Source organism: Typha angustifolia, chromosome 12 (genome assembly GCF_048772165.1).
Source record: "Typha angustifolia cultivar Huaian chromosome 12, ASM4877216v1, whole genome shotgun sequence".
NCBI classification, from domain to species: Eukaryota; Viridiplantae; Streptophyta; class Magnoliopsida; order Poales; family Typhaceae; genus Typha; species Typha angustifolia.
Genome location: NC_133250.1, coordinates 8,006,910 through 8,028,238, shown reverse-complemented (window position 1 = coordinate 8,028,238; position 21,329 = coordinate 8,006,910). Strand labels below are relative to the sequence as shown.

General features: G+C 36.2%; 3 protein-coding genes across 3 annotated transcripts; all 3 read right to left on the bottom strand.

Moving 5' to 3' along the window:
* Positions 1-7,019: 7,019 nt before the first annotated feature.
* On the bottom strand, positions 7,020-9,728 carry LOC140772596 (uncharacterized). The gene has a single exon (XM_073114742.1). The coding sequence runs from the start codon at positions 9,582-9,584 to the stop codon at positions 7,197-7,199; it is 2,388 nt and encodes a 795-aa protein (XP_072970843.1). The 5' UTR covers positions 9,585-9,728; the 3' UTR covers positions 7,020-7,196.
* Positions 9,729-10,843: 1,115 nt separating this feature from the next.
* LOC140772698 (cyclase-like protein 3) lies at positions 10,844-14,819 on the bottom strand. The gene is made up of 6 exons (XM_073114893.1): positions 14,384-14,819; positions 14,254-14,298; positions 14,107-14,179; positions 13,010-13,107; positions 12,209-12,279; positions 10,844-11,228 (listed from the first exon to the last, which is right to left on the bottom strand). Exons 1-6 carry the CDS (start codon positions 14,793-14,795, stop codon positions 11,103-11,105), a joined length of 825 nt encoding a protein of 274 aa, XP_072970994.1. The 5' UTR covers positions 14,796-14,819; the 3' UTR covers positions 10,844-11,102.
* A 1,650-nt stretch (positions 14,820-16,469) lies between these two features.
* On the bottom strand, positions 16,470-20,909 carry LOC140771926 (cyclase-like protein 3). Its single transcript, XM_073113765.1, has 6 exons — positions 20,460-20,909; positions 20,337-20,381; positions 20,128-20,200; positions 18,689-18,786; positions 17,829-17,899; positions 16,470-16,953 (listed from the first exon to the last, which is right to left on the bottom strand). The coding sequence occupies exons 1-6, from the start codon at positions 20,866-20,868 to the stop codon at positions 16,828-16,830; spliced, it is 822 nt and encodes a 273-aa protein (XP_072969866.1). The 5' UTR covers positions 20,869-20,909; the 3' UTR covers positions 16,470-16,827.
* Positions 20,910-21,329: the final 420 nt, after the last annotated feature.

The window sequence follows — 21,329 nt, the reverse complement described above, 5'->3', positions numbered from 1 at the left end:
ACCATAGACAGGGAATAATATTGTTTGGCTTGATGTAGATAAAAAAGAAGGCTCCATGGCAGAGATCAAGCTAGAGACTTTGGAATTATCTTTCTCATTTCAACCAATTAGCTGTTTGGAGAATCTGAGAAGATGGTTCAAAAACCAACTTGCCAATTAGTATCATAGATTGTTGTGTCACTTGATTGAACTTCTTACATAAAAAGGTGAAGCTGCCAATATGCGTGTATCAGACTTGTTGTATGCTAAGGAAACGCTAATGCCAATGGGCATGTCTCTTCTCTTTCAACTTTGTTCACCATGTTCGATCTTGTGTGAAATGGCTGCTATCATTTGGTGTGAAGGTCAAAAAGAGTGCATGGCTCAGCCTGACATTTCAGCCAGAAACTTAGAAGTGTCTCAACCACCACTGGAATACCAATCAAGAGACAAAAACTTACTGTTGATGTTATCATTTGAGTTAAATAGCAAAGGCTTTATTACAGGTGTTAGCACTTAAACTGTACACTATTAATACTATCTTTTAGTATTTGGAACTTCTACTCTAATTGTTGCATGTGATTCTGTAGCTAACTGGCAACCACCAAGTTTTTCAACTGGATGAAATTTGTACATTCCGCTTTATACAGGATTCTCTATCCCAGTTAGCAGTACTTGTTGTCATGAGCCACACCATGTTGTCGACATTTATTACCAACCAAGTCATAGTAGAGTTTGCAGGTAACTTTTCATATAACTACTAAGGTTGTGGATAGAATCCAACTCTAGATAATTATTACGAAAAAAGATATTTTAGTTGGTGGCGGTAGCTTAGCTCAACTACTTGACAGTACGATGGTTTGAAACAATATTTTGTCGGTATTTAATTCGGAGCAATAGTTTGACGACACACGTGATTTAAAATTTATACTATGCGGTTCAATATATTGGTTAAAGCTGGAGTCTTAATGCTTCTATATCCAGAGAGAGTTGACTTTTGTCTAACCATCTACCCTTCGAGCTGGATAATTTATAGCAAAAAGCCATTTAGCAAAAAGTTATTTAATCTTAGCGTGCAAATTACTAAAAATTAGAGCATATATTTTGTATAAGCGATGCATATAAATTACATATGTGATGCGTGATATTTTTTTTTAAATCTCGATAAGCATTACAATATATATTTTACACAGACGATGTGTATATATTAGTATAGGTTATACGTAACGTTTTTTTTTTTAAATTAGAACATACTTTTTGTATAGACGATACATATAAATTACATAAGTGATACGTAGCTTTGTTTTTAATCTCGATATATATTTTTTTTTAAATTAGAACGTATATTTTGTATAGTCGATACGTATAAATTACATAATTGATACGTGACGTTTTTAGAACACGATAGTTTTTTAGAAATTTGTTAAGACTAACTCAATAAAAAATATCCGAAATTATAATTTAATAAATTAAAGGTATGTTTTTGCTAATTAAAAAATTGAATACTTTTTGCCGCAAATTGCTCCCTTCGTGAATGATTTAGAGAGAGAGAGAGAGAGAGAGAGAGAGAGAGAGAGAGAGAGAGAGAGAGAGAGAGAGAGAGAGAGAGAGAGAGAGAGAGAGTTTACGCCGACACCTCGTGGCCCGCTCGCCAGCCGTTGGATCTCACATTGCGATTGCACGATTTGTGACGTTTATGCAGCAATCGTCATATGACAAACATAATCTAACTCAATTATTGAAAGGAAAGCGACAGTAGATAGTAGTATTGATACCATATACATAGGTAGTACTAATATCGGAAACCTAGAGCTGTCCCGACCTTTCATGTACGCTTATGTCTCTATCCGATCTACATGCATTATAGTTGTTGGGGATTTTTCCATTTTACACTCTAATTTTTAGTTGATTTCTTTTCCTCCTCTTCTTCCCATCTCACTATAAAATATGGCAGTCGAGATGTAACATATAATTATATACTTACTTTATATTGATGCTAAAATGTACAATAGGAAAAATAACATATTAAACATGAAATGTACATGAATCTTGTCAAACCCATCAGAAAATTAAATAAATTAGTCCAGCAAAATCTACGATTGAATCTATCATTTATATATATATATATTGGACGGCCCATGGTGAAGCCTTGTGCAGTGTGAAATTACGAATCAACCCTGAAGTTCATCATGTAAACCCCCCTCTCCACCCAAATTCCCACTTCCAAAAGGTTGGCAATTAAATAGCAGAAAAATACACAAAATGCCAGTTCAAATGTGGGTCTGAATTAGAATACAAACTCCTTTTGGTTAATTTTAAAACACTCCATTCCATTGTTGTCCTCAGAGATCTCATGGCCTTATTCTACTAAGTTGAGAGACACGTACAGAAAGCAAAAGCTAGGGGAGTGGCTCCCATGGCAGATGAAGACGAAGCCATTAATGCATGCCGATACGCTTCCAGAGCTAACGATAAGAAAAGAAAAAGAAAAAGAGAGAGCCGAGAGAGTCCCCGTGATGAATGGGACTTTTCCCTTTTGTTCCCTATCTATCTATCTATCTATCTATCTATCCATCTTTTTATTTTCTTTTTGTTCTTTTGCATTTGCCCTCCTCCTCCTCCTCCTCCTCCTCCTCTCTCTTTTACTTATCCTCAAATCTTTCAAAAGGAACAAGTAGTAAAAGTTGATTCTTTTATTGGGGGTGGGGGGTTTCCTTTGGTTGGTGAATAAACCATCTTTCATTAGATTGGATCGTTATGCACGTTTTTTTTTGTTTCATTTACGGATGGGATCTGAAAGATTACATTTGAATGGATGATGATGATGATACGATGATGATAATGGTACGGTTGGAAAGTCTAGATTAATTTATCTATTCAAATCGGGTGATTCAAATAAAAATGACCGTTGGGAAAACTTACCAAGTTTTTGACCAAATTAGACTTGGTTTTAATTTTTTTTTTTTACCAAAATAATTTACACCCTAAACTTAATACCAAAAGGTTGTATTTCTCAGTAGTCCTAAATAAAACGTTACACTGTTAAGCGTTTTATCTGCCCCAAGCTGGCCCAAAGAAAAATGCTAGCTGATCTTATCGGTGTTTTTATTGATAAAAAAAATGCTGAACATTTTAGCATATTAGTAGAAAAAAGAACTTATCAACGTTTTACCTAAAGCTACGGTGCTTCTGACTCAATTTGGTGTTAAATTTAAGAGGTAGTCTATTTAGCTATATAAAATATAAAAGAGGGTTAGTTTGGTCAAAAACTCCTAACTTTCTCTAGAATGTGATAAGTTAACACTAGTATAGAGTTTATAGTTATTCTAATTCTTATACTAGCATAAAAGAGTTTATACCGACATTATAAGTTATTTATATTTAGTTCTATATTAATATAATATATAATAGTTACACTTGATGTGATAAAATTGAAATGATAGTTTGACGAGTGATAAATAATATTTATAATAAATGTATGAGAAAAGAAAAAAAAAAGAGAAAGAGATTAAAATGATAGGCGATTAAGGTAAAAATATAAAAATAATAGATAAAAGAGGAGGAGAGATAAGTATGCATTACTATAATGGTATTAGGCTAAGTGGTTATTTAATTTCTATACCAGTATAGGAGACTTATACTAAAATAACTATACTTTTATTCTACAAAAGTACTATTTTAAATAGAATAACAATAATACATCAAACAAGCTAACAAAAAATTGAGCTATTTTAAGTCCTTTTTTTATATCCTAGAACAAGAGAATAATCCAAAGGTGAAATAGTATATACCCAAGTAACCAAGCATTGTCTCCCCAAGACCAAAATGAACATGGAGATCTAGCAAGGCTGAGAACTATTCATGTTAGGAATCTTGAAACTATTCAATGCATATACTGTAGAGATATGAGCCTCATTCTACCTATGCTCAGAAAGAAAAAAGAAAAAAAAAAAGAGAGTGAATGAGGAAGAAATCAATCAACTTAGGCATGGGTCCCACAAATCCTCAATTGAAATGGAGCCAATTGGGCTCTCCACTGATGCAATTAGAAGACAAAGTATCATGTCCAAAGACAACCAACCCAGTTTGTCCTACCATGGAAGGTGATAAATAGAAATTTGATGGCTTCCATGGGAGTTTATGGAGTCTTTTGATAGAACAGATATCCAATAATGGATCCAGGTAGGGCAAAATATATTATTAATGTGATTTTAGATGTAGATAATGATACCCTCTAAGATTATTTTCGAATTGAAAATGAAAAAAAGAAAAAAAGAAAACACCCAGATATTGTAGTTTAGAGATGTATCCTAAAAAATCAGTCATTCCAGAGTTTGAAACTATACACTGCATGGAGTGAGCTAAAATATTTGTATACTTAGAAATTGTTTATGATGATTGCAGTTTGGTATACCTACCGAGGAGATTGTGAGATCACTTCCTATACTATATAGTACACCAAGGATCTTAGCTAAGTAAGGAAACACAATGATTAATATAGAGCTAGAAGAAGAAGCCATTCATTTGATGGACTTGAAATGATCCTGGAGTAGCCAGCCATTCATAGGGAGACCTTTTGTTCTACAGAATCCCTAGTAATTTCTAGTAAAACTTACCATGGAACATTTACACAGAAATCAAGGGATACTACCAAAACCTTATCACAAGAAGCAATCAGTACAGGCTACATGGAAAAAGTCTATGCTCCTCATCTTGACAACATTCACAGTGCTCTATGCATGAACAAGTCAGCCTTGATGTTGTACTACTAGTTTCAGAACATCTTAGTTGCAATAGTAACCACAAAATGGCAACAACCAAAAAAAGAAAAGAAAAGAGGGAGAGTGAAAAAGACTATAATAGGTCATGAGGATGTTCATTACCAGAAAGACAGAATCTTTATGGACCTTCTCACCAACCATGCATGGATGATAGGCCCAGTCATGGTGTTATGGCATATCAGTTAGAGAGCTGTCACATTCTACACTGGATGAAGCTGGTGAGTGCAGACATTCAACTTTTGAAGAGCCAAATAATCTCCATTTGTCTTCTTAGTCACCTGTGCAATATGGTGACTCTTTAGAAGTTGGTATGCCCTACAATAATAATTTGAGAGGATTTCAAATCCAAACAAGCAAAAAGGTCACTATTCTAATGGGACAGCATCCCAACAATAATACAACTGCGATAAAATTTACATAGTGGAGACAAATGTGACCAAATGCTTAGATCTTGTAGGTTATAAACACCTTCATGATCTTACCTTTATCCTTGTGAAGCTCACATGTGAGTCCAGTAGGGATCCAGCACATTGTTATGGGTAATAATGCTGAGAACTGTAGCGAATTGTTGCGCATCGGATTACCATATGGAACTCCCTGGAAAAGAGCCATTCTGGAATCAACTCGTGAAGTAGTACCAGAATGAAAAATATTAGATCTTGAGCAACAAAATCATATTAAGAAAATGAGAGTTCCTGGTTGATAGAAGTCATCAAGAACTATGAAGCATCTGAATGCAAGTAAATAGTGTTCCACTAGTGCATTTGTATTGATATAAGAACTGATTACATATGTCTGTCAGTTATTCTGGCTTTTGAACATTCCATTGGCCGTCTCTTTTAAATTGGAGTCCATCTCTAACAATCCTTATTCTGCCTCTCTTCCTATTAGTTTACTATATGAGTTTTAAAGCGAGTGTTGTAAATGGTGATATGGTATCCAGTGCACAAGTAGTTTCACCTCTGTGTTAACACCTAGGAGCATGCTTCAGCAGTGGGGATAATCATTAATTCAACAAAGAGTTCAATTATATCTGGAATGCTTGTGAAAGCAGCAATACGTCCTTGTTAAGTGTTACAGATATATAATAGTTGGTGAATGAGAATAAGATGCCTATGATTAAGTACTAGGAAGTAATGAGGCTTGGAGTGTGTATCAAGTAATATCATTTATTTAGATGCTTTCTTGTTTTCGTCCTCCTAATTACTCTGCAATTGCGACACTAGGTTCCACCTAAATATGTCTCTCTTCTTTTTTTACCAACAGCACTTTGTCTGAAACATAAAAACAGAGTAACAGGAACAAATTGTGGAAAACATAAGATTGAAAGCTTAAAAATTGGAACCATCAAAAACTGTATTTGGCTCAGTATTATGAAGAAAAAGAGAAGTACAGAGGGAAAGTAATAACAAGAACGTAACAAATTTGCCCATTGAGAAACAACTAGTGTGGCAGGAAACTCTGAATTGCCTACTATTTCCTAGTAAATCTTCAAAGATAGCAAGGGATATTTGGAAAGAGCAATTGAAATCCAAAGGTTCTGGAGACAACAGAAGAAAATAGGAATTAAACTCGGGCCCTCTTTTTTATTAAATTGTACTCCATTTGAGTAGAACTTTCTGGTTATAAGCTTCCAAGTTCCAAAATGTTTTATCAAGTGCATAAGCATTGCCTCTTTTGACTATAATTTAGCTTTCTTCATTATACCACCCTGAAGAGAGACAAAACTGCGATAAAGGAATAATTCTTATGTCTTCAGGATCAATTAATCCAATGAGAGTAAGAAGGAATCAAGATTTTACAAAAACCCACAGGTAGTAAGGCTAGCCAGATCTCTCCATTCTTGAGAAGCCTTATTTCAGTCCCTTGCCACCTCTGTTTAATTGGAGAGGAAAAAAATCATGAGAGCATAACAAAAGGACGCCTTCAATGAGTTGATTGTACAGAATAAAGGGTCTAAGTCTGGATGCAATCTAACAACAAGGTCGTTCGTGTATGTCCAGCATCAAAACTGTAAACCAATGTCTCATGTACAACCATAAGTTTTAAGCTGTCGATCATAAGGAAAAGTACATTGTAGAGGGCTTTAACTTTCAGAATAGTTCTTTTACGAGCAATAGTTTCAGGTTACACTTAACTGCCACCGGATCTAGTGTTTCAAAGGTTCTTTCATTACCCAAGTATGATCACTGAGATGTCATCTTTGACATGATACTGTAGTTAATGAAGAAAAACAATGGCTCACAATTGACAGAGAAGTTTAAGGTAGAAAAATCGCAAAAACTTTTTCTGATCACCTTCTCATTATTGGTGTTACAAACTTAGATAATGAGCCAAAAACCCATGGGCAGTTATCCAAGTGAAACAAAATTCTCACATCACTCTTGGGAGAGCAATGGTGATTAGCTACATAGAATACAGGAAGCTGCCACAGCTCTAATGATTGTATAATAGGTCTTTTGTAGTTTCCCGAAGATATGCATCCATATCGTATCCAGCAAGGTGCATTCTCCATGCAAGGGCTTGGGCAGCCTGCTTTCCGTTATAGATACAAAGTCTCTTAAGTAAGCGGTTGCCAACAGGTTGCATAAAAATGAAACCTTTCTTCAAAGCGTAGAGCATCACTTCTAAGGCTGGGGATAGATTCCTTGACCAGCATAGGTAATTGATAAGAAGCGCACATCCAGGTGGAGTTACGTCAATGTCAAACTCTCTGAGAATGTGATAGATCTTAAGAGCATCATCAATTTTCCTTATCTGACAAAACCCAATAAGCCAAATGGTGTAGGGAAATGCATAAGTAGAACCATGTTTCTGATCCATCTCAATTAAGCCTCTGATTGCTTCTTCTAAGGAACCATCCTCAAAATGTTTACGGACCACTGCAATCAATTCAGCATCTTCAGGAAGCTTGTACTCCTGAGACAGGTGGTTCAACCAGAGGATCACAGCTTGCAATACTTTCTTCTTCCTACACAATGTTCTCATTAGAGTGTTGTATATTGACAAACTAGGTTTGCATCCACTTCGCAAAATATGCTGGAGCACCATCAAAGCATCCTCTTCTCTGTGGGCCTTCAAGAGCCCATCAATAAGAGTCCCATATGTAATATCATCAGGAGAATGTCCCTTTAATTGAAGCTCCTTAAATAACTTCAAGGCTCCATCAGGGTTTCCCGCTTTACAGAAACCATTGATCAGTATGTTGTATGTCACTACATCAGGTACAACTCCGCTATCTATGATACCTCGGAGAAGCTTATACGCTTTAAGCACAAGCCCAGATTGACACAAGCTGTCAACCAACCTACGTAGGCTGTCACTATCACGGACCTGGTTGGCACCATGGGAGAGCCTAAGGAACAGAGAAGGATTTCTTCCCATCTCCATCTTATAGAAAAGTATGTGAGCTTCCTCTAGCTTCCCAGCCTTGGTCAGCCCATTAATCAGTGCATTAAATGTCACAACGGTCGGGTAGCACCCAAGCTTCCCCATCTCATCAAAGATTTGTTGTGCTTCGTGTACAAGACCTTCCTTGCACAATCCACAAATCATAATAGTGTATGTGGCCGAATCAGGAAACCTGTCCTGTTGTGAAATCTCCAGCCTCAGAGAACGAGCTCTGTCCAAAAGGCCAGCGTCACAAAGGCCCTTGATTAGAGTGTTATAACAGAAGGTATCAGGAACTAAACCTCTACTCGTCATCTCAGCCAAGAACTGAAAAGCATCCTCAACTCTACCAGCCTCCGCATGGCCTCTAATCATTATAGTGTATAGAACAATGTCAGGCACCAAGTTCTTCTCCAACATCGCCCTGTAATACCTGCATGCCTCCTCAAATCGTCCAGCCCTAAACAACCCATCAATCAAGGAGCCATAGCCGCGCAACCCAAGAGCAAACTCATCATCCTCAAAGAATTTCAAATGCTCAAAAGCCTCATCGATCTTGCCCGACTTGCATAATCCGCTCAAAAATGCATTGTAAGTAGCGCAGTCTGGCTTGCAGCCCTTCTGCTTCATGATATCCAACATCCTACTTGCCTCATCTATCCTGCCAGATTTACAAAGCGACGAGAGAAGCACTGTATAAATGTTGGCGTTCGGAGATATACCTCTGTGGAGCATTTCATCGAACAACTTCAGCGCATCACCCGTTTTCCCTTCTTTGCACAACCCATCCATCAAAACATTATAAGTAGCTCGATTCGGGCGGCAATCCGACTTGATCATCTGGTTATACACTGCCATTGCGAGCAAGATCACATCTTTCTGAATAAAAATTCGCAGAACTGTATTGTAAAGGAAAGTATTAGGCAAGCAGCCGAACTCCGCCACCCGGCCGAATGCCTCGACGGCCTTCTCGGCATCGCCGGAGGCGAAGTAGGCCGAAACGAGCGCCGTGAAAGCCGCGGGCGAGACGATCTCGCCGGAATTCCTGGCCTCGGCGAACGACTCCCACGCGGCGTCGAATCCGCCGGGCAGGCGGAGCAATTCGATCACGCGGTTGTAAGCGGCCCAGGAGCGGAGGTGGCGGCGGCGCGAGGCCCAAAGGAAGAAGCGGAAGGCGGGGGCAGGGGCGGGGGTCTCTTGGAGGACGGCGGCGACGACGTGGGGGGTGAGGCGAGGGGCGAAGACTTCGAGGGAGGGCGCGAGGGAGGAGGGGTGGGAGTGGAGTATGGAGAGGAGGTCCTCGGTCAGGAAGAGCTCGGAGGAGATAAAGAGGGAGGTGGACAGGGAGAGCTGGGAGAGGAGGAGATGGGCCGCCTCCATTCTCTTTCTCCGGAGAAGAGATGGGGCTTGCGATGAGAGTACTGCCCATCTCATGCGGTCATGGAAGGGAAAGGGGGGAGAGAAGAGTGGAGGAAAGGAAGACGATTTCGGAAAGAACGACGAAGAGTCTCTGGGCTGAAACGGCGGCTCGAGATCGAAGATGTTACCATGGAAAATGGTATGTTGCTATTCCACTTCAAGTATGCAAATATTTTGAGGACTTTTTTTACTGTTGCCATTTCCGCCTACAATAAATTTCTTTCAAAAAAAAGAAGAAATAATATGCATGTCACATGATTCATTTTTGACCCTTTAGGAATTATTTATTTTATAAAAAAAAGTAAAAATTAAGAGTAAAATAGTTATTTAATATTTTGTTAACCTGAGTCTTAGAGTAATTGTTCCTTTATTTTAAAAAGAAATAGAGAAAATAATAAATAACTCATATCATAGACAATGGGCTACCAAATCCGAGATGTATATTATAAATGAAACAATAAAATTGTTAGGAAATATTGAATTAAAAAGTCATAGTAAATACTTGAATTGCAAAAGTACATGCATGATCATATATTTGCTTATCCAACTAATTCTTATAGAAGCCTAGAATATGACAGAGCAGGATTGAGATGTTGATATGGGTTTCAAGTAGAACTTAATTTATATATAGGTAGCAAATTCCTACATTGATATAAATTTAGTGTATGCCAAATGAACATGTTAGTATGCAGAAACACCATTAATTCAGCAAATACCAAATTATAACTTATATTGGGATAATTTACAGCAAAAGTCCTTTTAATTTTCTAATTAGCGAAATAAGTTTCCGCATTTATCGAATTACAAATTCAGATATTTTTTATTGATTTAGACTAATTTACTACATTGTTAAAAAATAGAATATATCTTTTACATAAGCGATGCATATAAATTATATATGCGATACGTAACATTTTTTTAAAATTTTAATGCGCATATCGTTAAAAATTATAGCATATATTTTACATAGGCGATATGTATATATTATGTAAATAATGCATCGTATTTTTTTAAAATTAAAGCGTACCTTTTATATATGCGATATGTATAAATTATATAAGTAATGCGTGATTTTTTTCTAATCTTAATATGTATTTTTTTTTAAAATTAGAGTATACATTTTGTATAGTCGATACATATAAATTATATAGGTAATGCGTGACGTTTTAGAACACGGTAGTCTTTTTGATATTTATTAGGCTAAAAATTAATAAAAAAAAGTTAAATACAATCACCCAAAATACATAATAATGACAAGCAGAAAGATTGCGGCATTATGGTAACTCAGTATTCTCATTAACATGTGAGGCAACTAAGCATAAGCTAAGCAGATACATTCTCATTACTATGGTGATTGTAGAGATTATTCTGTCATGTTTTTATCTTACATAAAGTAGTCGGTCTACCCTGACCACATTTATGACATACATACAGAATAGCAAAATCTTTGTTCCTAGTAGTAAAAGGAACAAACTACTACACACTGATAATAGTATAGGTTGAATCTTGAAAGGAGTCCTCTTTCTTGCATGGTTACTTAATGAGGATGCACCTGATAGGGGAACCTTCAGCACCTCGCAGTCTAAGTGGCAAGCAATGCAAGGAGTATATCCCAGGCTTAACATTCTCTAGGTTCAAGCCTTCAACAAGGATAATCTCCTGAACAATACAAAAGAAGTCAACAAGATTGGAAAATTCACATGAAGTCAAAATTACATCACTTAATGTAACATGCGTCGAAGAAACCATATGTACCATAGGTTATAACATTAACATTGTTGGTATTCTGCTGAACTGATGAAGAAAGCGGACAACAAAATTTGTAATACTTTTATAAGAAGAAACAGAATCTGCGATATGATAACATGATCTAGTAGTAATTTTAACTTCTCAAAATCCATAAATTATATACTTTTTATTTTCGTCAAACTTCATTAGTTCAAGAGGAAGATAAATATAAGGAAAAAAATGTTTTTGAATAGGAAAGTACAATGTAATAATAAAGGAAGAAAAAAGTATGGTGGTTTCTAAAATATTATGATAGTTCCTCTTGGTGACATCCACATTTGAACCAAAGATGTTCAGAATTCCTTTCACATGTCAACTGTTTCAGGCTCTACAATTTTGCTTAGATTCATTAAGAACTGTATTAAACTATTCCCAGATTGACAAACTATAAGATCAGCAGATCTATGAGCTCTGTAATATATCTTTCTTGTCAAGCATATAGTATTATAGTTATTTCTACTATTATTTTTCAACATCATTGATCTGTGCTGCTATCTAGATAGGCTTATATTTTAATATAGTTACAAATATTTATCTCAGCATCTTTTGTCACACGTATTGTTCTGCAAGTTACTCCACTGTGGTTGTCTAGTCTTATCATTAATCTCTGAAAATTAATGATGTAACTTTACCAAAGAAACTTTAATGGAATTCTTTTAGGAGATAATTATAAAAGAAAAGGTTGGTAAAGAGTATAGGCAGGCAAGGAACGGCACTGGAAGCAATTAAGATGATACATGTACATGGAAAATTCAGTCAATATTGAAAGACAAAGTATATAATGAATAAGAAGGATAGCAACCTAAATGTAAATTTAAATTACTCCCAAGAAAAATAAAAAGAATTCATACCCGACTTTCGAGAAAAACTAAATGAGAAGGAATCAAGTCATCAAATGCTGCAACTGACAAATAGTCGACTCCTGCAAATTACAAAAGAAGTTTAAGATTGCAAAGACATGAACAAAAATCATTGATTTCATCAGTGTATAAAGGAAATATGCAAGTACAATAGTTTGCCGCAGCATATTATCTTCTTCAAATCTTGATAAATTCACAAATTGTCAAAGCATCGCGCAACCTACAGTGTTAAGCTCTACACATACTCCTCCAAATTTCCAAGATTATATGGTCTCCAGTAGCTATGTGAAGCTTAAAGTAGGCAACAATTTGCACACTTTGCTCTTTGGCTAACACATCCTTAGAAAATGAAAAAAGCGCCTGCTGCCTGATAACAAGATCACTGTACTTCCAAGTTCACTTTGATCTTTTCATGTCTGCATGCAAAAACTCCACAGATTTGCTTCATGCCTTCATGGTCGATGAGCTCAGACTGGCAGTAAATATGTCGGACACTCTTAAAGGCCAATTGACATAAATAATTTCAACTTCCCACTTTCAAGGAACTTAACAATAATATCTAGAAGGTTAATATTAGGTTTATCTAAAGGTCATAAAAGAGTGGTCAATCTCTCCATGAATACCTCATAAATTGAAGTTAAGTTTTACATGCAATTCCGTGTTTGATGAGAAATGATTCTGACCAATAATGGTTTGGTAATGCTGGAAGATCTTAAACCTTATGAGTTGAAGTGTTGAACTATCTTTTTAATACAATAAGGAAAATTAAATGCTTAACTACTTTCAACTCACCAACAAGTTTGATATCAGTGTTATCCACCAACCATTGAGCACCATCCTTCATGAAGCCAACATAGCTGCTATCAAACTCCTTTTTCCACATAAGTTGCCTGTCAGGAAGAATAATAACTGTATCTAATTAGCTGTGTCGCCTGCATTAATTTGCCTCATTCTAGTTCATACCAGTAAAAACGGGACTATTATTGCCTATTGGCACAACTAATCCTATTTAAAATACTATGACATAATGGAATTATCATATATAAGAAGAGAGAGAGAGAGAGAGAGAGAGAGAGAGATTTTCTTTGGAATCATGTGCATTATAATACTGCTGATCATGACACAATTATTTTTATTACTTAAGAAATTATCGAACTAAACTCTTATAGTAGTCAAGCAATTAGTAAAAGATAGACGAAAATATCTCTGCCTAAGGTTCTTCTTAGTCAGGACTGATACTTTCCTAATGCTTATATATTCGGGTTTAAGTTGATGTCCATAATGCAGAAAATTGTTTTGCGAGGAACTTTCCAAGAATCAAGCCGGGAAAAGTTGCATATTATCAGTTAATTTAGTTCATATGCATTTATCCAGATAAGTACATAAATTTTCTGATATAAGTTAAAAAAACTCAAGAATTTTAAACCGTGATTCATAACTACAACTGCAAAAGTTAAATATCAAAAGACTGAAAGAGTATTATGATAGCTTAACTATCCATATCCATATCCCTACCCCCCTTTTCCCACTTCTCATCTTATTCCTCGCATGTGGACAGAGGGTATTTATATCCCTTCTTCCCAATGACTATTAGAAGGATAAATTCACTGTAAAAGGGAAAATAAACACATGCCAAAATTGATCCTTGTGAGAGCTAACTTATTAACATTCAATTCATCTTGGCTTGATATCTACAATCTCATTCGGCAGTAATCTGAAGTAATCTAATCAAAAGGACCTAAAAGAATTTAAAAAAAAAAACCCAACTTTGTCAGGGATAACTTAAAATAGATTTCAAAATTGCCAGAGAAAGTTGATATTTTGTATATGCATTAAAATAGCTCAAAACAATGACAAAAAATAAATTGAATCCTCTGAAAATTTCTCACCTGTCAGTGTTTAATGTTCTGAAAAGCACACGATGAACTCCTCTCGGAATATGTAGAGATTCCATTACTTCAGCTGTATACAGTGATTGTGGTTTTGACTTGATATTCCCAATATGAACATTTCGAAACCCTAAAGTTACTGTTTACCTGTTATGTTCTTATCTCTCGGAACATCCAGTAACAACGCCGGCCCTGCTCAAGAATCACCGAGTAGTAGCGTCTTTTAGCAATAAAACCCAAAAAGGATCAAATAAAACAAAATTAGAGGATCGAGTACCGTTGAGGACATGGAGGTCGAGGGTGTCGACATCGAAGCCGGCCTCGAAGTAGTGCTGGAACACGTGTCCGGGGGCGTCGACGTGGGTCCCGCTGTGAACCGGCAGCTTCATCTCGGAGAAGTTGGCGATCGAACCGTTGGCCATCGTCTTGAGGAGCCAGACGAAGCGGCCGAGCGGCTCGTCCGACTCCCACGCCGGCATGTCCTCGCGGTACGCATGGGTGATGTCCAGGATGCGTCGCGCGGCTCCGCCGTACTCCGCCTCCCGCAGCGGATCCTGATCGAGGGAGGAGGAGGCGACGGTGCACGAGGCTGGGTCGGCGTAGGCGGGGTGGGCGGGAACGGCGGAGAGGGAGGAAGGGATCTGGAGCAGGAGCAGGAGGAGGAGCGATGGTGCGACGGGGTGGGTCATGTTGCCGCGTGGCAAGTGAATGGCTTTCTGATGGCCATCTATCTGGGAGCTTAGTACTATATAAGCAACCAAGGAGCACCTGATTGGTTGACGTATTAGTCATCATTTACGTAGGATTATTGACTTTTGTCACTTAATGTTGACCAACATTGGATAAAGTTTACTGACATAGAAAATAATATTAATAATAAATTGATTTTGGAGCATTCGTGCTTGTAGTTAGTCGCGGCGGCTAGTTGATTGTGTTAGTTTTTTTCAATGGACAAAATAGTGACAAAGAAAAGTATTTCCTGATAAAATTAATAGACAATCTTTTCTTATTTAGAAATCAAAATCGGAGATGTTTTTGTTTGAAGAATAGTGTTGCGTGAATTCTGTTTAAAATCCCTAGAACCAGAATTTTTTTGAAGATTAAGTTTGCTATTGCCTCAAGGGTCACAGAGGTATATTTTCAATATTGAGAGCCACAAAGTTTGGACACGAAGGACAGAAAGCGGTACATTAAGGGGGAGTCAAACAAATCACTTCAGTTATTAATATCAACGAACGATCTGTAAGTGTTTTATAACTGCTGATTATTATAATGCTTGGTTTAATCCTAGAGAAGGGATTTGTGGTTTTTTTATCCTTGTTTGATAAAGTATTTTTCCACGTAAAAAATATTATATTGTGTGTGCTCTTGCATTTCCTATTTAGCTATTATTTAACATTTTAATTGAGCAAACATCTTCAAGTAATTAAAAATGTTCAGATTGATGATTTTTTTCTAACAAATTATAGTTATCTACTAGTAATCATAGAAATGTGATACTAATCCTCTATTTTAATACTATGTTATGCCACCAAATACTATACAGAGTAATGTGATTTTTAATGCTTTATATTATAATATTATGATCTAATTCATGTTTGTCAAAATTACTCGTGGCATACAGCATTGAGTATTCATTCACATCTTTTTATCTATTCAATCCTAACCGCAAAATTTAGAGAAGAAATTATCAAAATTTTCAGAGAAAAAACTCTCACATAAGTTTCTCTATTCATTAATCTCTGATAAAATGATTATTAAGAAAAATGATGGTCTTGAATAACATAACTTTTTAGTAATTAATAAAAAAAATGATAGTCTTAATGGTATAAAGGAATAGAATTGGGAATTTGATAACATACTCATTATTTTGACTAACTATTCTTAATCTTAAACTAGATGAAATTACTAAAAGTACTTTCAAGGACATAAATAATTATGTATCTTTTTGAATGTATGTGAACCTATAGAATAATATATGTCGTATTTAGTTAATATTTCGGAATAAATCATATTTAAGCGGTAGTATCTTGTTAACTAATAGCCATAGAATATGGACTCTGGATGCTAAAATTTGAGAACTATAGGCATACAAAATACAGGATTTTTGTAATTTAATTACATTTTTAACTTTTTAATTTGATATATAAAATTGAGTGTATATATTTTTTATAATCGATACATATTTTATTATAAAAAAATGCACACAATTTATATATACAGGGCAAATTAAAGTTCATTATTGCGAAATATCAAATACAATTAAACTGCAAGTAAACCACATCCTACATAGAGTAATACTGAATATAATGCTCAATGAGAATTAAACCTAATTTTTGCTATCATATACAGGTAACAGGAAATCAAAACATGAATAGCCTCAGCAGATTTTTGCACTGATCATCCAATTTGTAGAAGCACCCATATCATCAGCATGTTGTCATAAGTGAAAGAGTTCAATAATCCACTAAATCAAGCAAACACTAGCACCGAAAACTATAATAATGACAAGCAAAAACATTGCGACATGTGACATGTCCGTAGTTCAGTGTTCTAATTTTGTTCTTACAATGGTGATGGTAAAGATTATTCCCTTGACCTCATTAATAACTTATATACGGAACGCAAAATCTTTGCTCCAAGGAGTAAATGGAACAAACTACTACGCCACCGGTAATATGATAGAGAAAAACTGGCTATAATGTTCTCTTTCTTGCGTGGTTACTTAATGAGGATGCATCTGATTGGAGAACCTTCAGCACCCCGTAGTCTAAGTGGCAAGCAATGCAAGGAGTATATCCCAGGCTTAACATTCTCTAGGTTCAAGGCTTCAACAAGGATGATCTCCTGAACGAGACAACAAGAAGTTGATTAGATTGGAAAATGACATGAAGTCAAATAATATCACTTAAATGTAATATGCACAAAGGATCAATACATAGCACATTTTATAACATTCACATTGCTGATGTTCCACTTAACTGATGAAGAAAACAAACAACAAGTTACACAATCTGCATTTCAACTAAGTGATAACATGGTCTAGTTGTAAAAAACACAAATTAGACTTGAAAACCTGGTTGGGGAACAATATTTTGATAGGAAATGAATTGTTCTTGCCTGAGGATAAAGGAAGACAAAAGTATAGTTGGTTTCTAAATAATTATGGTAGTTCTTCTTGCCGACATCACCATTTGAAACATAGATGTTCACAATTCCTTTTCACATGTCAACAATTTCAGGCTCTAGAATTTTGCTTAAGGTACTTATTAAATTACTCCCAAATTGACTAAACCATAAGACTGACAGATTTATGAGCTCTGTAATATTATTTTGCTTCATCACTGATCCATGCTGCTATCTGTGTAGACTTATCTTCATGTAATTACTAACATTTATCTCAGAATCTTTTCTTGCAGTTAGTATTCTGCTAGTTACTCCAGTATGGTTCTCAAGTCTTATCATTAATCAATGAAAATTAACATAGTAATTTCACCAAAGAAACTTTTGTGGAATATTTTTAATAAACAGTTGTAAAAAGAACAGCTTGTTAAAAAGTATAGGCAGGCATGGGATGGCACTGCAAGTGATTAAAATGATACATGTACATGAAAACTTCAAATTTCAGTCAATATTGAAAGAAAAAGTTACATAATAAATAAGAAGGATATTAACCTAAATGTAAGCTTAAATTACTCCCAAGAGAAACAAAAAATTCATACCCGACTTTCAAGAAAAACCAAATGGGAAGGAATCAAGTCATCAAATGCTGCAACTGACAAATAGTCAACTCCTGCAAATTACAAAAGAAGGTAAGACTGCAAATTCATGAACAAAAATCATTGATGCCATCAGTGAATAAGGAAAATATGCAACTACAATAGTTTGCCTCAACATATTATCTTCTTCAAATCTTGATAACTGTACAGATGGTCGAAGTGTTGTGCAAGTAGCACTGTGAAACTTTAAACATACCCCTCTCTCTGAATTTCTGAGATTATATGCTCTTCAGTAGCTATACATAACTTAAAAAAGTAGGCTACAGTTAGTACACTTGCTCATTTAGCTCACACATGCCTTAGAAAATGAAAATGATACCGTATAACAAAGATCAGTGTCCTTCCAAGTTCAAATAGATCTTTTTACGTCTACAAGAACTCCAGAGAGATGCTTCCTGGTCAGATGAGCTCAGACTGGGAGTAAATATGTAGGTCACTCTAGAAGCTAATTGGCTTTAATAATTTCAACTTTCAGCTTTCAAGGCAGACTCCTTCCTTGCTTATATTCCTTCGCAAGGAAATCAACAATAATATCTAGAAGTTAATCATTACGCTAATCTAAAGGTCATAAAAGTTTGGTCAATCTCTCCATGAATACCTCGTAAATTGAAGTTATGTTTTACCAACAATCCTTCACAAGGAAATCAACAAATGATTCTTTTCCTCAAAAAGAAAAATGAGAAATGATTCTGAACAATAATGATTTGATAATGCTGGAAGATCTTAATCCTTATGAGTTAAAGTGTTGAATTATCTCTTGGATATAATAAGGAAAAGTAAATGATCAACTACTTTCAACTCACCGACAAGTTTGATGTCAGTGTTATCCACCAACCATTGAGCACCATCCTTCATGAAGCCAACATAGCTGGTATCAAACTCCTTTTTCCACATAAGTTGCCTGCAAAGAAGAATAATATATTAGCTACATTGCCTATATTAATATGCCTCGCTCCAGTTCATAATAATAAAAAGAAGAGTATTATTGCCTATTGGCACAAATATTCGTAAATGATCATATACCATGGCATAATAAAATTATCAATATGTAAGGAGAGAGAAAGAGAGAAACCATGTCAATTTCTTTGGAATCATAATTTGTGCATTATAACACAAGAAATTATCAATCCAAACTCTTATAATGGTCAAATAATTAGAAAAAGATAGATGAAAAAATCTCTGTCGAAAGTTCTTCTTGGTCAGGATTAATACCTTTTTATAATGCTTATATCTTCCTGTTTTAATTAATATTCATAACACAGAAAATGTGTTTGCAGGGAACTTTCCAATAATTATGCTAGACAAAAGTTGCAATTTGAGTATGCGCCTATCTTCAAGGATAGATAGACTCTAGAATCGAGATTTTAACTTCTGCAGTGCCACCAATGTTAAACCAATATAAGACTACCAGGAGGGCAAAATAACCTCTATTATTGTACTTTTCAGACAAAATAAATTTAGTCCTAGTCTTAGTAATGTGCCATATACGTATTTGTTGTTCCAGTTGATATAGCAAGGTATACTGAAACAAGATTTGAGGCATCCTAGACTAGGACGGCACTAAGCTAATGCTCAGTTGTGTATATTAGTACAATACTTTTCACTTTGAACAAAAATAAGTTAGTTATATTGTGAGAGGAAATTTTAACCTTTTTTTTCTCATGTAATGTATAAGACATAAGAAAGAAATATTAATTTCCTAGTATTCCATACAATCTGGATTAATTAATATTCAATAACACGTCAAAAAATTAGGCACAAATTATGAGCAAATTTCATATGCATATGTCACAAAAAAGTACATAAAGTTCCTGATATAAACTACAGAAAGCTCAAGAATTTTAAACCATGATTTGTGACTACAACTGCAAAATTTTAGTATCAAAAACTGAAGAATGTCGTAGCTAGATATATTCAGATGCACATATCAAGACAGAGGGCATCTATCACTTTTTCTCACTTCTCATTTATTCCTTGCATGTGGGCAGAGGGCACCTATCTCCTTTTCGGGCTGCTCATTTTATTCCTAGTGGACAATGATCATTGGAAGAACAAGTTCACCAAATAAATCCTTATGGGGACTCACTAACTTATTGACTTATTATCATTCAATTCCTTTCGGCTGGGTAAGTACAATCTCATTCCGGCAGTAATCTGCAGTAATCTAATAAAAAAACCGTAAATGGAAAAACAAAACGCCAGAAGAAGTTGATATTGCATATAACCTCCGAAAATTTCTCACCTGTCAGTATTCAATGTTCTAAAAAGCACACGACGAACTCCTCTTGGAATATGTAGAGATTCCATTACTTCAGCTGCATAGAGTGATTGTGTCATTGACTTGATTAATTTTTGGTATTCAGAAAATCTAAAGGAACCAGCTTTTTGCTCAATGAATATTTCGAAACCCTAACAGTCGCATATGCAATAGAAGAAGTTTTAACTGTTTACCTGTTATGTTCTTATCTCTCGGAACATCCAGTAACAACGCCGGCCCTGCTCAAGAATCACCAAGTAGTAGTATCGTTTTTACTATAAAGCGCAAAAGGATCCAAAAATTAGAGGATGGAGTACCGTTGAGGACATGGAGGTCGAGGGTGTCGACATCGAAGCCGGCCTCGAAGTAGTGCTGGAACACGTGTCCGGGGGCGTCGACGTGGGTCCCGCTGTGGGCCGGCAGCTTCATATCGGAGTTATTGGCTAGCGAGCCGTTGGCCATCGACTTGGCGAGCCAGACGAAGCGACCGAGCCCCTCGTCCGATTCCCACGAGGGCATGTCCTCGCGGTACGCGTGGGTGATGTCCAGGATACGTCCCCCGGCCCCGTCGTGCTCCGCCCCCCGCATCGGATCCAGATCAAGGGAGGTGGCGGCGCACGAGGCCGGGTCGGCGTAGGCAGGGTGGGCGGCGCTGCCGGCGGAGAGGGAGGTGGGGATCTGGAGCAGGAGGAGGAGGAGGAGCGATGCTGCGACGCCGTGGGCCATGCTGTGGATGGCTTTCTTTCTGTTGGTCCATCTCTTTGGGGAACTCATATATAAGCAGCCAAGAGGATCTAATAGTCTACGGACTTCCTCAGAAAAATAAAAAGAAAAAAGAAATAAAAAAAAGAACAAGATAATCCAACCCCTGCAACGCGTGATTTGATTGATGAGAATAGATTTTTGGTTAATTACATCTACAACCATACCCGATTTTCACATAGGCCCTTAAATTATTTTTTTATTGCAACGTTCTTCCTAAACAAAAAAATACCTAATGACTATTATACCCCTAATAAGTATATAAGCCTCCTCATCGCTCTTATCTCCCCTTAGCTAAAGCTGTATACCCGACGATGAACACCATCATCCTCCGATACGAGTCGGATAGTGCTCAACTCATATCCCGATCCGTATTTTTAGTTCAGATATGGATATGGATTCGGATACGGATATTGGACGGATAG

What these genes read in the sequence shown, in the direction of transcription:
- LOC140772596 (XM_073114742.1), bottom strand. Translation starts at nt 9,584, where the DNA reads ATGAGATGGGCAGTACTCTCATCGCAAGCCCCATCTCTTCTCCGGAGA.
- LOC140772698 (XM_073114893.1), bottom strand. Translation starts at nt 14,795, where the DNA reads ATGACCCACCCCGTCGCACCATCGCTCCTCCTCCTGCTCCTGCTCCAG. An exon ending in CGACCTCCATGTCCTCAACG is followed by an intron (nt 14,299 to 14,383) that starts GTACTCGATCCT and finishes ATTCTTGAGCAG; the next exon opens with GGCCGGCGTTGTTACTGGAT. An exon ending in AGAACATTAAACACTGACAG is followed by an intron (nt 13,108 to 14,106) that starts GTGAGAAATTTT and finishes TCTTCCTGACAG; the next exon opens with GCAACTTATGTGGAAAAAGG.
- LOC140771926 (XM_073113765.1), bottom strand. Translation starts at nt 20,868, where the DNA reads ATGGCCCACGGCGTCGCAGCATCGCTCCTCCTCCTCCTCCTGCTCCAG. An exon ending in AGAACATTGAATACTGACAG is followed by an intron (nt 18,787 to 20,127) that starts GTGAGAAATTTT and finishes TCTTCTTTGCAG; the next exon opens with GCAACTTATGTGGAAAAAGG. An exon ending in TGGTTTTTCTTGAAAGTCGG is followed by an intron (nt 16,954 to 17,828) that starts GTATGAATTTTT and finishes TGTCTCGTTCAG; the next exon opens with GAGATCATCCTTGTTGAAGC.